At 38.8% G+C, this 16,854-nt stretch overlaps 1 protein-coding gene across 2 annotated transcripts in view; it reads right to left on the bottom strand.

Annotated features, from left to right (window-relative positions):
* The window catches only part of AP3B1 (adaptor related protein complex 3 subunit beta 1), a 228,004-nt gene extending 211,442 nt beyond the window's left edge, over positions 1-16,562 (bottom strand). The window contains exon 1 of one of the 2 annotated variants that reach the window (XM_043919981.1): positions 16,271-16,562. In XM_043919981.1, the coding sequence (XP_043775916.1) occupies positions 16,271-16,398 (128 nt within the window). In that variant the 5' untranslated portion in view covers positions 16,399-16,562. The remainder of the gene's footprint in view (positions 1-16,270) is intronic. The other variant, XM_043919980.1, reaches the window with a different exon arrangement.
* Between the last annotated feature and the right edge of the window lie 292 nt (positions 16,563-16,854).

The following is a 16,854-nucleotide window of genomic DNA, read 5'->3' as shown; positions in this document are numbered from 1 at the left end:
ATAGGAATTTTGCAAAGATACATGGCAGGAACAAACACAGATGATAAAGACCAAAAGAAGGTCTACAAAGGGTCTGTAAATGTACACAATGGTTGTTTCCTCAAGTACACTAAAAACACAATACAAACGAGTTGAAAGAATAAATGAACATAAGCTATATATTAACCATGTTCCTCAGAGGAATACAGGAAAACTCTAAGCTTTCACTGGATTCTCAAAATGGTCCACGACCCCAGTAAAAGTTAAAAACTACGCATACATCTTCCATGTATACATTCTACGTGTGCATGTTTTAAAAACCATGATGTCATATATATACCAAAAAGTCTCCATATTTGCCAAACCCGTTACCAAAGTCCTCAGCTACTATTCTGTTGGCAGGCAGCAGGAAATAGATTTTAGTTTTGCTCAGGATATAAGGAATACTTTCTAGAATGCGACTACTCATCCTTAAAGTTTTAAAAGGAAATATCACATAGCTACTTAGGAACAAGCTAAAATTCTTTTTTCTGTTTAACAGCACCATAAACCAAAGTTGCCACTTTCGATAAAAGATTAAGAAGACTCATGGAGTCTCAAAAGTCATTTAAATTTGATAAATATAAACACAGAAAGTTTTAAAATTTTTGCACTAAGAATAAGTGCCATAAACTTAAGTCAAAAAACAAATAAAATGAATTTGGAATTTAACTCAGAGCTAATTTCCTTAGAATACAAAAGACCCTTAACTAATCAACAAGAGCTGATCCAACAGGGAAATGGACAAAGGACATATAAGGTATTTCATTGAGAAAATAAACCAATAAATATGAGGGAGAAGATGTAATGCACTAACAATTATAAAGATTCAGTGTAGTAACATTTTAAAATGTTACTATATATTATCATTTGGTAATATTATACATATATATGATCATTTGGTTTACAAATTTTTTTCTAGAAGGATACACAAGAACTTTTCCATTGTGATTATCTCAGGGGGGTACAAGAATGGGGAAGTGATGCATTTTCTCTATTACTAACATGCCTTACATTGATAACATATGATTAACTTATTTAGTCACCTAAAAGCATTTTCTAGAACTTAAAACATTATTTATTTATTTTAGTATCAGAGTCTCTAGGAAGCATGCAGAGTTCTTCACTATTCAATTAATAAGGAAGCCGAAGCTCAGAGAATGTAAGGATAACATGCAAGTAAAAAATTACACATGTAAGAAATTCTAAACATAATTTTCAAGTATACCAACACAGAATTAGGGAACAGCAGAGCAAAGAATTAAACCTGAGTCTTGTTTTGAAATCCAACATTCTTCCCATTTACCACGTTACTATGAACTTCTAAAGTTGAGTATATTAAGAAAACATTTCAGGAATTATAGAATAAGTATAAAATCCATAACCTATGGTGCCACAATACTTCCCTAATTTTTATAATCGACCACAAGAAAACTGTTGCATTCTTTTTTCTCTTGAATTCAAAGTTTTGTGAAAAGAAAGCTGATCACTGGAACCATAATAAACACTAACTATTCTCAGCAGTAGACTAAAGCACCTGTGATACACTTCTGTCTAAGTCAAAATAAATTTTATTTTCACTGACACTACTTTGACTATATTTGGTTAACATTATCTCATGTAGATTCATCAGCTCAAAATTAATCAGTATTACAGAATAGTGTATTCCATCCAAACAATTCATCTTTGTTGGCTCACATGCCCCACTGACACTGGCATGCCACTGGAATAATGGGCATGGTGCCACAGGAGCAGATGGGCATAAACACAGACATGCCAAAGAGGCAGTGTGTGCATCAAGTATGGGTATTAGTATTAGATTTTCCTCCAAGAAATCCATAAACTACAGTAAAATAAATATAAGTTTTCTACTATGTTCATAAGATATGCCAACTCAAAGCCAGATTAATTTTTAAATCCTTAAAAAGAAAAAAATCAACTTTCCAAGGCCACAGAAGGCAAGTTTTCCATCTGATGAGTTTGGATTAGCCTTCTGTTTAGGGAATTGAGGAAACCAATATTCAATCTCTACCTTAGATAAGCTTTGTCCCTGAAGCACTTGAAAATCTCAGTAAAAAATTCAGTTTTGAAAAAATCACTTGGCACTGTTACAAAACGAAACAGTTCTGTGATCTGTTGAACAACAATGTGAGTATACTTAACACTAACGGACTGTATACTTAAAAATGGTTAAGATGGTAAATTTTATGTTATATATTTTTTAATCACAATTTTTAAAAAAGTCACACAGCCCTGTCAAGTTTCCTGATGAAGGCCATGTAGGCCTAGAAACCAAAAAAAATCCTACAATTTCCTATATGACAGGAAAAAAAATCTGAAAATGTAAAGCACTGAGCTTTACACGTTTATTTTAAATTCTGCATTCTGTTGAAAAAACTATTGTAATTTTCAAAAGATTAAATTATTTCCACATATATTTTTAAATTTTTGAAACATAAAACATATGATATTGACCAAATAATACTGAAATTTTTTATAATTTTTACCATATTAATGAAAAGTTTTAAAATACTAAAAATGCTAAAAAAAAAAAAAGGCGGGTGGGAATCATTTGTAATCACTATTATCCAAAATCATTTGTTAAGCACTATATAAGGTACCAAGAAAGATGGCTCTGTGTGTTTGTGTCTGTGTGTTTGTGTGTGTAAACAAAATCTATCTCTGACTTCCAGGAACTTAACTACATTTTCTTTTTAAAGAAATGTTCAAGGATCCAATCACCTTGGGAAATCCAATCTGTCAGACAGGCAGAAAATTTAAGAACTGTGTATTTTTAACTTTACTTACTATTTTTTGAGATTTTTTTTTTATGTGGACCATTTTAAAAGTTTTTATTGTATTTGTTACAATAGTATATGTCCTATGTTTTGGTTTTTTGGCCACGAGTCATGTGGGATCATAACTCCCTGACCTGGGATCGCGCTTGCACCCCCTGCACTGGAAGGTGAAGTCTTAACCACCAGACTGCCAGGGAAGTCTCCAATTTACTTTTAACTGGCCACAGCGTTCCTATCATCTTATGGCTCCCAAACTTCTGTCTCTAGCCTACCTCTTCCCTAAGCTGGACTCGTGTATCCAACTGTCTACTTAGCATCTCCACCCGGATGCCTAATAGGTGTCTCACACTGAACGTGCTCAAGCTCCTGAACATCTCCCCTCTTTAAAAAGTTCCTCTATATACAGTCATCTTCATTTCAGTTGATACCAGTCCCAAACTTCCAGCTGTTTAGGCAAAAAGCTTGTGTCCATCCTTGATATCTTTTTCTCTCACACACCACCATTCAAACCATCAGCAAATCTCACTGAATCTACTTTCAAAATATATGCAGAATCCAATCACTGCTCCCCTCTACCACCAATTGGACTGAGGCGTCACCTTATCTTGCCAGGGTTACTGTAGGGTCTCCTTGCTGGTCTCCCTGCCTCAGATCTGCAGTCTATTCCTAGTTCAGGAGACAAAGCAATATATTAAAAACATAAGTTGGGTCATCTCACTCTTCAGTTCAAAACCCTCCAATGGCTTCTTTCTCACACAGAGTAAAATCCAAGTCCTTACAAGGATGGACAAAAAGCCCTACACAATCTGGTCCTTACCTCTCTGCTCTCATCTACTACTCCCTTCTCTGCCTTCATTCACTCTGTGCAGACATACTGGCCTCTTTGCTACGCTCTCAGATCAGAAATTCTTCTGCCTCAGAGCCTGAGCACACACAATTCCTCTGACTGAAGACTTCTTTCTCCCCAGACTTCTGCAAGTCACTCCCTCACCTACTTCAGGTATTTGCAAGCATCTTTTCTTCACCCCGCTATTTCAAACTCAACCCAACCTCCATCTTAATTCTCTATCCTCTTTCCCTGCCTTATTTTTCTCTCTAGAGCTCCCTGTTATCAAATGACTGACCATATATTGACTTATTTTATTGCTTATCTTCTTCAGATTGGAATACACTCCATGAAAGCAGGCATTTTGTCCACTGATTGATTAATCCCCAGCATTAAGAAGAGTACCAAGCAAAAGAAGGCACTCATATTTGTTAAATCCATAAGTTACTTCTATATTTTTAGGTTATAGAAAGAAACATTAGAAATGAATAAGGTCAATAAAAAATAAATAAATAAAAGAAAAAAAAAAGAAATGAATAAGGTCTCAAGTATCCTGCAGACCATAACCTCTTTGAAAATACAAATACATCTGGCACACAGTAGTCACTTAATAATGACTGACTGACTTCTAAATGCCCATTCTGCTCAAAACCTTCCAATGGCTTCTCTTCACACTCAAGAGTAAAATCCAAAGTCCTTACAGGGCCCTACACAATCTGGCCCCCAACCTTCAACTCTCCCCCCTACCCTTCCGCCCCCATAGTACTAAATTTCCCCCTTATTCTTTATGACTACATCCTTAACCAAGGCTTTAAGAAATTTTAGGTAACCTACTCCTAGAGTAAAGCTCTGCCAACCCATGATCTTGGGACCAGCATTTTTCATAAGCCTCTCGCTTATCCAGCTGGCATGCCACCTCACTCAGCTGCCAGATTAAAGACACTGGCCTTCTAATTAGGTCAGTCCCTATCAGCAATACAAGTAATCAGCCCATCAATAAGCAGACATTGACTATAAATTGTTCACTTTTGTAGATCTATGAACTCTTTCCAGCTGACATGTTAAATAAGTCTTCCCTAAGTACATAAACCAAAGAATGTTATTCATAATAATGTGAAATATAGGAAAATCATTTCCTTCTTGATTATTCTACTTTGGGCTCTTCACTTTAAATTTTGAATTTGGACTGCAGGCAATTTGTTTTCGTCGGTAGTTCATTTATATTCACAATTGCAATACTGTCAAATTATTTCACTATAAAACATTTGTCATTCCATGAGCATTTGTAACTTTTCTGCAGTAAAAAAGAACATTTCAACCCACCATCTGTCTGATCTTTTCGGTTTTCCTCATTCAGTTCTAGCAATGTTACCTCAAATTCTAAATATTTTTAGAAATAATATATCACATCCTGGGATTTAGTAGTAAGGCTTGATTTTAAATATTCTAGATTTTCTCCTTGGATTTCACAAAATCAGTGATCTTAAAATAACATACCTATGTTTTCTGGTTGAATAGTTAAGATAAACTGTAAAAGTCAGAACTGAACCTGCTCCAAGAAGAAATGCAAGCTAAGCAAATAAAATAGAACACTGTTATAATCTGTTGCAAAGCAGGGCTCTGCAGTATTTCATCACTTTTTTTGTTCAATGTGGTAAACTTTTATTTGATTTGAAGAACATTTCAAGAATTAAATTATAGGAATCCTACTGCACCACTAAAAGTGACAATCCTTAACCTGAATAGCTGGCCCTTTGTAGAACTAACAGTCTTACTTACATGAAGACAAAAACAACTAATTCATCTACCTAGGAATGTACTGCAGATATCATTGTATAGCTTCTTCTTTTGTTAACAGCCACCTTAGAACACATGACATTTACTTAGTAAAAGAGCAATAAAAACACTGAAATTGGGAGTCTCCTAGTGGTCCAGTAGTTAAGACTCGCTGCTTTCACTGTCGTGGCCAGGATTCAATCCCTGGGCAGGGAGCTAGTATTCCACAAGCCACGCATTGTGGCCAAAATATAATAAAGCCCTGAAACTGCCTTATATTTCATATGTTCCTTGTAAATAAAAACATTAGGGCCCAATTTACATATACAGCATGGCAACTATGCTGTTAACATTGCCATAACTAGATTAAGTGGCCACAAATTCCAACAAGTTAAGCAGAATTAACAAGATGAGCAGTTACCAAAACTGGAGTTATCAAACTCGAAGGAATTAAATCTTCAGAAATCGAAGATGATGACAAGGACAAAAATATGCTATGGAAATCATTAGTGGAGTATATTTTCATACCAGCAACACCAAATTCCTAAACACAAGAGAAAGGAATTCACAATGAAGAGCCCGTGCCTCTTCATAATATGCTAACAACTCAGAGCTCCAACATTTTCAGCATCTCAAACTAAAATGTTTGACATTTCAAAATTCCAGCATGTCCACTTTCTTCAGTAAATCACTGTTTACAAAAATAAAGGCTTATAGACACACGTATATGTACGGCTGAGTCCCTTTGCTGTTCCCCTGAAATTATCACAACACTGTTTGTTAATCCACTATCAAAGTGAGAGTGGCTCAGCGTGTCCAATTCTTTGTGACCCCATGGACTATACAGTCCATGGAATGCTCCAGGCTAGAATACTGGAGTGGGAGCCTTTCCCTTCTCCAGGGGATCTTCCCAACCCCGGGATCGAACCTAGGTCTCCTGCATTGCAGGCGGATTCTTTACCAGCTGAGCCACAAGGGAAGCCCAAGAATACTGGAGTGGGTAGCTTCTCCCTTCTCCAGGGGATCTTCCCAACCCAGGAATCGAACCCAGGTCTCCCGCATTGCAGGCAGATTCTTTACCAGCTGAGCCACAAGGGAAGCCCAAGAATACTGGAGTGGGTAGCCTATCCCTGCTCCAGCAGATCTTCCCGACCCAGGAATTGAACTGGGATCTCCTGAATTGCAGGCGGATTCTTTACCAACTGAGCTATCAGGGAAGCCCTGTTAATCGACTATACCCTAATACAAAATAAAGACCAAAAAAAAACAAAACTCAAGTTCACATTAAAATGCACTATTCATTCTGGAAAAAAATAAATAAAGGCTTATAATAAGTCATTTTTTGTTAGGTATATCACACTGAAATCTTGAGAATTATTACACAATTTGTACTATTCGTATTAGTTCACATTAGCCTTATCTCACCAAATAAAAATAAGATAAAAATCTTATCAGCTGAAAACACAGAAGAATTAATTATACTTACAGTATAACCCCACATTTGAAAATAAAAATGCTATCTGAAGAATGGTATAGACTTCAAAACCTTGATTATAAAATTCATTCAATACCTACATGACAATTCTAAGTCAATTAAACCTAACCACAACAAAACCTCAAGCAATGACATAAAGAAAATGGCTGTTTGGGGCCTTCACGGTGATGCAATAATACATTAACAGGGATAGGAGGTTAGGTTTTTCCTTCTGTTATAAGGTCCACAGAATCTGGTCATGTTTATTTTTTAACTACACTGGCTGAAGTGACAGTAAATATTAGTAGAATCTGAATCATTCAATGATCAGTCATTAAGTAAAAGATCTAAAATATTTATTATGCAAAATTATGAGCCAAACACTTTGCTAGGCATCTTCACATAAACTACACTATCTAATTAATGGATTCCCTGGTGGCTCAGATGGTCAAGAGTCTGCCTGCAATGCGGGAGACAGGAGTTCGATCCCTGGGTCTGGAACATCCCCTGGAGAAGGAAATGGCAACCCACTCCAGTATTCTTGCCTGGAAAATCCCATGGCTGGAGGAGCCTGGTGGGCTACAGTTCATGGGGTCGCAAAGAGTCAGGAATCAGACATGACTGAGCACGCATGCCATGCACGCATACCACTCTTAGTAACATACATACAAAATCTCACATGCTCCAGGTTCCAAGGCAGAAGCAGTATTCTGAGAGGAACCTAGGTCAGACCAAGTTGCTGATCTTGGAAAGACTCCCAAAGAGGCAAGAGGCAACTGGGAAGTATCCTGGAGACACAAACGCTGGTGGCAGCCACTTGGGGGAGCTCATTTCACAAGGATACGGGTGCTGGCAAGTGTCATTCAGGAATTCTCTTCTAGTTTACTAGTGTCAAGACCCAGCCCACCCACCAGCCCACAGGCACCAGTCCTGGAACACTCTAGACCAAAGAGCAGCTGAGGGTACCCAGTCCTGCCCACCAACAGGCCAGCTGCCAGAGGACCCCGAGCCCTCAGCTACCCCAGGACCCGCCCTGTCTACCAGAAGACTTAGGATGCAGCCCACCCACCAAGGCGTGAGCAAGAGCCCCGGGTCCAGCAGCCCGTCGATCCCCCCCTCCCCACCTGCCAGCAGGCCAGCACCATCCTGGGCCCAGCCCCATCCACCCAGAGGAGGGGACCAGACCTGGGACAAACAAGGCCCCACAGCCAGCTGGTAGGACCTGCCCACTCACCAGCAGTCTGGCACCAGCTCCATGACCCCCTGGGCCTGGTCCCCCTACCTAGAGGCCGACACCAACCAAGAGTCTAAGGTACAATAAAGTTTAAGGTACAATAAAGACAGTCTCTTCGACAAGCTAGGTGTACAAGTTGAGGTTAGAACATTACCTCACAGCATATATAAAAACAAATTCAAAATGGATTGAAGATCTGAAACCCTAAAACGTCTAGAAAAAGACAGAGGCGGAATATTGACAAAAATCATGACTATTTTTTTTGGACCTGTCTCCTAAGACAAAAGAGAAAAAAGCAAAAATAAATAAGTGGATCTAATTAAAAGTGTTTGCACAGCAAAGGAAACGATCAACAAAGGAAAGAGACAATCTATGGAATGGGAGAAAATATCCACAACTGATATTAGTGACAAGGGATTAATGTCCAAAATATATAAACAGCTCATACAAGTCAGTATGAGAAAAACCAAACAACTCAATACAAAATGGCAAAGATGTGGGAAAAAAGGGACTATTGTACACTGTTGATGGCACTGTAAATTGCCGCAGCCATAAGGGTATGGAGGTTCCTCAAAAACTTGAAAGCAGCTATCATATGATTTAGCGATTCCACTCCTGGGTATTTATTCAAAGAAAACAAAAACAGTAATTTGAAAAGATATATGCACCAGAAGTTCACTGCGGCATTATTTAAATAGCCAAGGTACGAAAACAATCTAAGTGTCCACTGACAGGTGAATGACCAAAGAATACATGGTGTATATATATACAGACAACACACAAAACTCAGTGGGATATTACTCACCCATAAAAAAGAATGAAATCTTGCCATTTTCTACAACATGTAATGACCAAAGGGTATCATGCTAAGGGCAACAAGTCAGACAGGGAAAGATATACATGGAATCGAGAAAACCAAATGAACAAACATAACTAAACAGAAGTAGAATCACAGATACAAAGAACAAACAGATGATTTTGGGGAAAGAGGGTATCGGTGTACAAAATTCAGTTACAAAATAAATGAATCATGGGTAATGAAATGTACAGTCTGGAGAATACAGTCAATAAATATGAAGTATCTTTGTATGGCAAGAGACACCAGCTAGACTTATCACAGTGATCATTTAGAAATGTATAGAAATATTGAACTACTGTGCTATGTACCAAGAACTAACGTAGCGTGTGACAGGTCAATTACTCACCAAAAACAAACACACAAACTTACAGAAAAAGAGATCAGATTTGTGGTTACCAGAAGTAGGGAGATTGGGGAGTGGGGGAATTGGATAAAGACAGTCAAAAGGTACAGACTTCCAGTTTTAAGTACTTTATCTCACAACTGGGAATGTGCTATACAACATGATAATATAACACTGCTATATGTTATAAGTGAAAATTGTTAAGTAAATCCTGAGTTCCCATCACAAGGGAAAAAATTACTTTCTATTTCTTTAATGTTACATTTACAGGAGATGATGGATGTTCATTAAATTTACTGTGGTAATAATTTCATGGTGTATATAAGCCAAATCATTATGTTGTATACCTTAAACTCATGCAGTGCTGTATATCAATTATATCTCAACAAAACTGGAAGAAATACAAAAACAAAAATATACAAACTAGTGTGTTACTATCAACAAGGCATTGACATCTGGGGCTGCAAAAGGAAAATAAAACAAAGTCAGCAGTGGCTGGAGAGCTCTCTAAAACAGAGCCGGGAGGCCGCTGATGAAGTGTGACTTAAGGACAACAGCCCAGATGGAATCTGAACTTCGACCACTTACTATCTTAACGGAGGTATCCAGAATATGTGCCCAATGTTCCAGAAACTCAGAATATTTATCCAACCTTTACTCTAAAGTAACTCGTGACAGTCTATTCATTAAGAGCAAATACTTCCTTGCATCGTGGTCCACCATGAAAGTGAAGTCACTCAGTTGTGTCTGACTCTTTGTGACTCTTTGGACTACAGCCTGCCAGGATCCTCTGTCCATGGGATTTTCCAGGCAAGAATACTGGAGTGGGTTGCCATTTCCTTCTCCGGGAGATCTTCCCAACCCAGGGATTGAACCCAGGTCTCCTGCACTATAGGCAGACGCTTTACCATCTTGCCACCAGAGAAGTCTTGGTCAACCATAGTTCTTGCCAGATAACAACGACCTTGTGGCTTTCATCTTTATAAGACCCTGAACTGTTTTTTTTTTTTTAATTTTTTTTATTAGTTGGAAGACCCTGAACTCTTTTCCACTGTACAATCTTGAGCTACAATTCTTAAGATCCCAAATAAATTATTTTATTTGTAGCCCTCTGCATTTTCTTGGTCGATAAGACTGGTTCATCTTTACTTTCAATAAAGTTAACTCGAGAACATCCCTATAAAAAGGTTACTCTCATTCAGATACATGTCTATATGCCCCTTGAAAGTGAGAAAAAGCAGCGTGGATTGAGCTAGATGTGTTGTCTGTCGTGTGCCCAGTCACTCAGCCATATCCAACTCTTTGCGGCCCTTAGGATTGTACCCTACCATAATGTACACACACCAGAGACCCACGTAAAATTCCTAGTGGCCTCCACTGAGAAACACTGATATTAAAGGTTAAAGAGTTATAAGTAATGTAATTTTCATGGATAATACAAAGCTGACAATGAATAAAATTTAAGTTAAAAAAGGAAGCTAGGCTTTATCATTTGCAATGCAAAAACACTGACATTGATTACATCAGACTACACGATATAGTAAGACAACAGAAAAGCATGCAGTCCTTTGGGGCTAAATCAGCTCTGCAAATCAAACAAATGAAAAGACCACCCCAATTTCAGCAAGGACTGAAAAAATGCTACCTTGGTTACCTTTTAATTGTTAAATCCAATGGCCACTTTTCAGCCTTCATTCCATCTGCCTTCTCTCAGCAACTCCTAACATAGTTAACCACGTCCTTGCTCCTCTCAGCTTGCTTTTTTTTTTAAACTTTCCTCTGGTTTCCTAGCCCTCTGAGCACTGTCTCCTTCCCTAGTTGTTCATTCATTCACACCTTAAATGTTGATGCTCCCTACAGTTTTGTCTAAACTGCCTCTTCTCCTAAAAAGAAAAGTTCTCCCTGGGCGATTTCATCCATTCCCATACTTTAATTACTACCCACAATTCTAAATGCTGATGCTTGAATCTATATTTCATCTAAACGTGCATTTTCTTTTGCAACTCTCCTGGTTTCTATTTACTTTGCCTGAAGAACTCCCCCTGTTCTCCACCTGGCAAAAGTCTTCTTAGGCTTTATGACCTAATACATTACCACCTCAGTGAAGCTTTCAACAACTTTTCCAAATAGTGTTAGTTACTATTCTAGTTCAGAAGTCATTTCAACTATACCATCTTGTGAAAAACTCACAAAATAGGCAAGTATTATCATACTCTCCCTAGAAATAAAGGCACTAAAGTTTGAAGAGATCAAGAAACTTGAACAAAGAAGCGTTACTACAAGCAGAAAACATCAACTTAAATCCAGGTCTTTTCACTCTAGGTTCAATACTTTCTATTACACTGTGATGTTCTCAAAAAAAAAAAAAAAGAGAGAGAGATTCAGAAACTTAGTAGTTTTACCATTGTTAAGAAAAACTAATTAGTAATTTCTATAAATTAATTTATAATTAAATGCTTAATCCAAAAATAAATTATTAATAATTACTATTTTAAATTATACACACACACCCAAACTGGTTAAAATAAGCGTTTAAGACAAAAGAAAACACCTCATACCAAGCAGAACAGCCATCATAAAAAAGAAAACTACAAATAATAAATGCTGGAGAGAATGTGGAGAAAAGGGGACTCTACTGCACTGCTGGAGGGAATGTAAACTGGTATAGCCACTATGGAGAACAGTATGGACTCCTTAACAAACCAGGAATAAAACTACCATATGACCCAGCAATCCCACTAGTGGGCATATACCCTGAGAAAACCACAATTCTAAAAGGCACACATACCCCAATGTTCACTGCAGCACTATTTACCATAGCCACGACATAGAAGCAACCTAGACGTCAATATAAAAGGTGTGTGTGTGGTGGGGGGGAGGTGTATTTTATATATATATATATATATATATATATATATATATATATATATGAATATTATTCAGCCATAAAAAGAAACAAATATGAGTCAGTTGTAGTGAGGTGGATGAACCTAGAATCTGTTATACTGAATGAAATAAGTCAAAAAGAGAAAAACAATTATCATACATTAACACCTAGTGGCTCAGTTGGTAAAGAATCTGCCTGCAATGCAGGAGACCCGGGTTCAATCCCTGGATCAGGAAGATCCCCTGGAGAAAGGAATGGCAACCCACTCCAGTATTCTTGCCTCGAGAGAATCCCATGGACAGAGGAGCCTGGCAGACTTGCAAAGAGTCGGATGTGACTGAGTGACTAACACCTGCACTTTTCTTTCAACACATATATATGGAATCTAGGAAAACAGTGAACCTATTTACAGAGAAGACATGGAGACACAGAGGTGGAGAACAGACTTCTGGACACTGCGGAAAGAGAGGCTAGGAGAAACTGAGAAAGTAGCATTGACATATATATATATACTATCATGTGTAAAATAGGTCAACTATCAGGAAGCTGCTATACAACACAGGGAGCCCCGCCTGGTGCTCTGTGATGACCTAGAGGGACAGAACTGGGGGTTGGGGGACGCTCCAGAGGGAGGGACTGTATATATACACACACATAATTACGACTGATTCGTGCTGACGTGTGGCAGAGACCACCTCAAAACTGCAAAGCAATTATCCTCTAGTAAAAACATCACCACTGCAGACACTATGGTAAAGACTGGTTCAGGAGATTCACACACAGCGGCTAAGTACAGGGGATGGTGAATCTAATGAAGAGCAGAACACCTGTATGATCTCAAAGTGTCCCCCCACAGGTAACTAGAAAAAAAACCCTATAACTGGGAAAATTAACATCATAAAGACGGGCATCCTATGCCTCCTGACACAAAAGTCTACGAAGGTAGTACTGCAGCCTGGGATATTTAACATGAATCAAAATGTGAGGAAACACCAGCAAAGGCAAACTGATTAACGTGCTATAAAGTAACTGGCTTGTGTTCTTGAAAAATATCAAGGCAGTGAAAGACAAAGGCAAAGTAACTATTCCAAATTAAAGGAGATTAAAGAGATACGAGAACTAAGTAAAATACATAATCCTGGACTGGATTCTACACTAGAGAAAAAAAATGCTAAAAAAATAAAATTATTTATTGGGACAAATGACAACACAGGATTATAGACTGTAAATTATACTAATGATAAACTTCCTAACTGTAACAGTGCTGCAGTTGTGAATGAGAATATCCTTGTTCTTAAAAAATACACGCTAAGGTATGAGGATAAAGGGACATGGTGTATACAACCTATTCTCCAAAGGGTCAGAAGAGATAATAATACGAATGTGTGTATGTCTGCGTGTGGATGGAGAAAGAAAGAGAAATAAAGCAATGTAGTAATTTTTTAAAAACTGAGCCTGCATCAAGAGTAGTTCTCTGTATTACTCTTGCAACTTTTTTGCAAACTCAAAATCATTCAAAGTAAATCATCAAAAAGGAGACCAGAGGGTGTGGGAGAAATGGGTGAAGCAAGTCCAAGGCACAAAGTTCCAGTTATAAAATAAATAAGTCAGGGGGATATAATGTTAACTACAGTTAATAATACTGTACTGCATATTTGAAAGTTGCTAAAAGTGAATCTTTAAAGTCCTCATCCGAGGCGGTGGGGGGGGGGGGGGGAGGGACGACCCAAACTGTAAGTACGGTGATAGATGTTAACCAGACTTGCTGTGGTAATAATTTCTCAATATATAAAAAACCTACTGAACATTATGGTGTATACCTGAAATTAACATGTCGATGTCAAATATACTTAGATTAAAAAAAAAAATCACAGTACAGGATCAGGGTAAACTTGAAGTTTTTTACATAAGTTTTGTCATTTGGGTTTTTTTAAAAAGGCAAGAAATATCACATGTTTATAAATCAGAAAATAAAAGAGAGGTTAAGTGACCACTTCCAAACTCAGGTCCCTGTTTCTGTACAACCCCATTGGTTTGCAATTCAATGGCCAAAATGTTTCTAATTCCTGAAAGCCTCAAGGTCAAACACTGTCTACGACTACTAAAGTTTTAAACTTTCAATGATTTGTATGCATTCTCTAATAAGGTACAATTATTTCCTTCTCCAGGGGATGTTCCCCACCCAGGAATCAAACCCGGGTCTCCTGCATTGCAGGCAGATTCTTTACCAACTGCAATACAAGGGAAGACCACGGTACAATAAACTTCCTCAAGTGCTACTTCGTCTAAATGCTCAAGAGAATGGGCTCTGAGATGAAATTGTCTGAGTTCAAATTCAGGCAGGGCAGTGTTCTAGTTCGGCTATTTTAGGCAAATTAACCATTTGTGCACCAATTTCCTCATCTGCAAAGTGGAATCAAAGAAGTATTTTTGGGTTCCTCCTATATCCTCTGGGGCACCTGAAAGTCACAGAACAGTTTCCCGTAAGTCACACTCACTCAGACAGTTGTCAGGAGGACCAAATGAGATAATCAATGTAAAGTAGTGTGCACAAGTACTCAAAGTCAGCTATTTTTATTTCAACTCCAACATGCTCAGTCACCTCAGTAACACTGGTCACAGTCAAACCCACACATTTTTTTCAAAATCAGACCCAAATCTGACAAAATAGGAAACGAAAGGCTCTAAGAGGAAAACATCTTAGAAGTTCACAATCCATAAAAGTAAATCAATTGTAAGCATATCACATGCAAAACAGACTCTACAGACTTAAACATTAATTTAACAGTTGAAATATCTGCTAATAGAACAGTAGAGCTGCAACAGATTTCTTGTTGGAATAATTCATCATCTAAATGCACAGAAGGAAAAATGAAAAATTATTGAAGTTACATTACTTATAAACTTTGCTAACCTAAGAATAAGGAAATAAACAAAAAACTCTGTTCCGCACACTCCATACAGATTTCAGTTAGCTTAATGCAGTCAAAATGTAATCTCAACTTCAACTACTAGCAATTTCCAGAATGCCTTTTTAAATAAATTTAATTTAATTTTAATCAAATAAATTATTTAAGTTCAGCATAAATCTAGTGTCAGCCTATTATGTTCAGTGAGTACTGAGAGATTTTCTGATAAAATTGAGATTGAAAGAGCAATAAAAAAATGCTATGTTCTCTAGAAAAAAAATAAGAAAAAATGTAAAAATGATTACAAAAAAATGCAAAGTTACCAGATTTCTGTAAGTTTAAAACCACTCCCTCTCCCCCACCACAAAAAAAAAACAACAAAAACATCAATGAGTGGGGTGTTTTCTTTCCCTTTTTCAGTGGTACTTAAAATACTCGTAATAAAAAGAAAAACCACGTATACATTGTTTAGTGTTCATTTTTAAAATCCACATTATTTGCAAAATTTTACCACTTGCCCACACTCTAAATATTCTCTCCTCATATGCTTATTACTGTGTTTCCGAGCTTTGTTTTTTGGTTTGGGGGTTGTCTTTTACCTTTGGTGGGGGGGTTTTGTTTTTTCTTTTTTGGTCTGTTATGCAAAAGACACTTTCCGGAAACGCTGGTGTCTGAATAAACCAGCTTGTTCATTCATAAAGCGCCTAAAACACCACCTTGCTTCTACACTTAAGGGTCACAGAACAGGTTCCCGTAACACACAATCTAATTTTCCCTCTCAGCTCCCCAAACGCGAATCCTTCCACCCTAGCGAGAGAATTTCTCCAGGTGTCATCAAGCAAACGTTAAACTAGCTTGAAGTGTTTGTTCAAAACTCAGACTCCTGGGCCCCAGACCAACTCAATCGCGGTCCTTGGGGGGTGGCACCTAAGCGGTCTCAAAGGTTCTTTTTCACTAAAGTCTGAAAACTCCTAGAGATCCCCTCCACACACTCAACCCAAACTCCCAACAACTCCCACCACTGCCAAGCGCTCCCGCGGCAGGAAAGGCCCGCTCCGCTCCCGGACGGTCTCAGGGCGACCCCGCCCCTGTCCCGGGAGCCCCCAGCCCCTCAGTCCCGTCCCCACCCCAAACCTCTCTCCTCACTTCTTCATATCGCTGCTAAAGAGGCCGAAGGCGCCGGAGGGGGAAATGGTTGAGGTCGCCTCCTGACCCAGCTCCGTCGCCTCCCCTCCTCCCGACTGCTCATTGTAAGCGAAGCTGTTGCTGGACATCGCTGCGGGGTCGCCGGCTGTCGAGCGGGTCCGGCCCGGGGTTCTCTCTGACGGGCTCCGGTCCCAGCGACTGGAAACAAAACTAGTTCTCGTGCAGAGGGGCGCGCGCAGGCGCTTCCGGACTCGTCACCGCTCCCACAGCCGACCCGGCGGGCCACCCCCTGCGCATGCCCAGTGTGCGGGCGGCCAGAGCCCACCCCCCGGCCACTCCCGGGCCGGACTGGAGTTCCCGCCTCCGGGCTTTTGAGGTCGCCGAGCGGATTGAACCCAGCCTCTGCGCTGGGCACGCCCTCAGCGTGCTAGGGACTAAGCTCTTTTTAGAGTTTTCTTTTTTTTTTTTTGGAGACAGGTACCCACGTATCCATTTTGAGCCCTTAGGAGATCCCCCGGGCCCGGACACCTCTTTTTTGGATTTATGTTGTAAACCAGAAGCTTTCAGATTTCTCCTGAAACACC

The sequence above is a fragment of the Cervus elaphus genome, chromosome 12 (assembly GCF_910594005.1).
Source record: "Cervus elaphus chromosome 12, mCerEla1.1, whole genome shotgun sequence".
Classification (NCBI taxonomy): Eukaryota; Metazoa; Chordata; class Mammalia; order Artiodactyla; family Cervidae; genus Cervus; species Cervus elaphus.
This window is presented reverse-complemented; position numbering and strand designations above follow the sequence as displayed.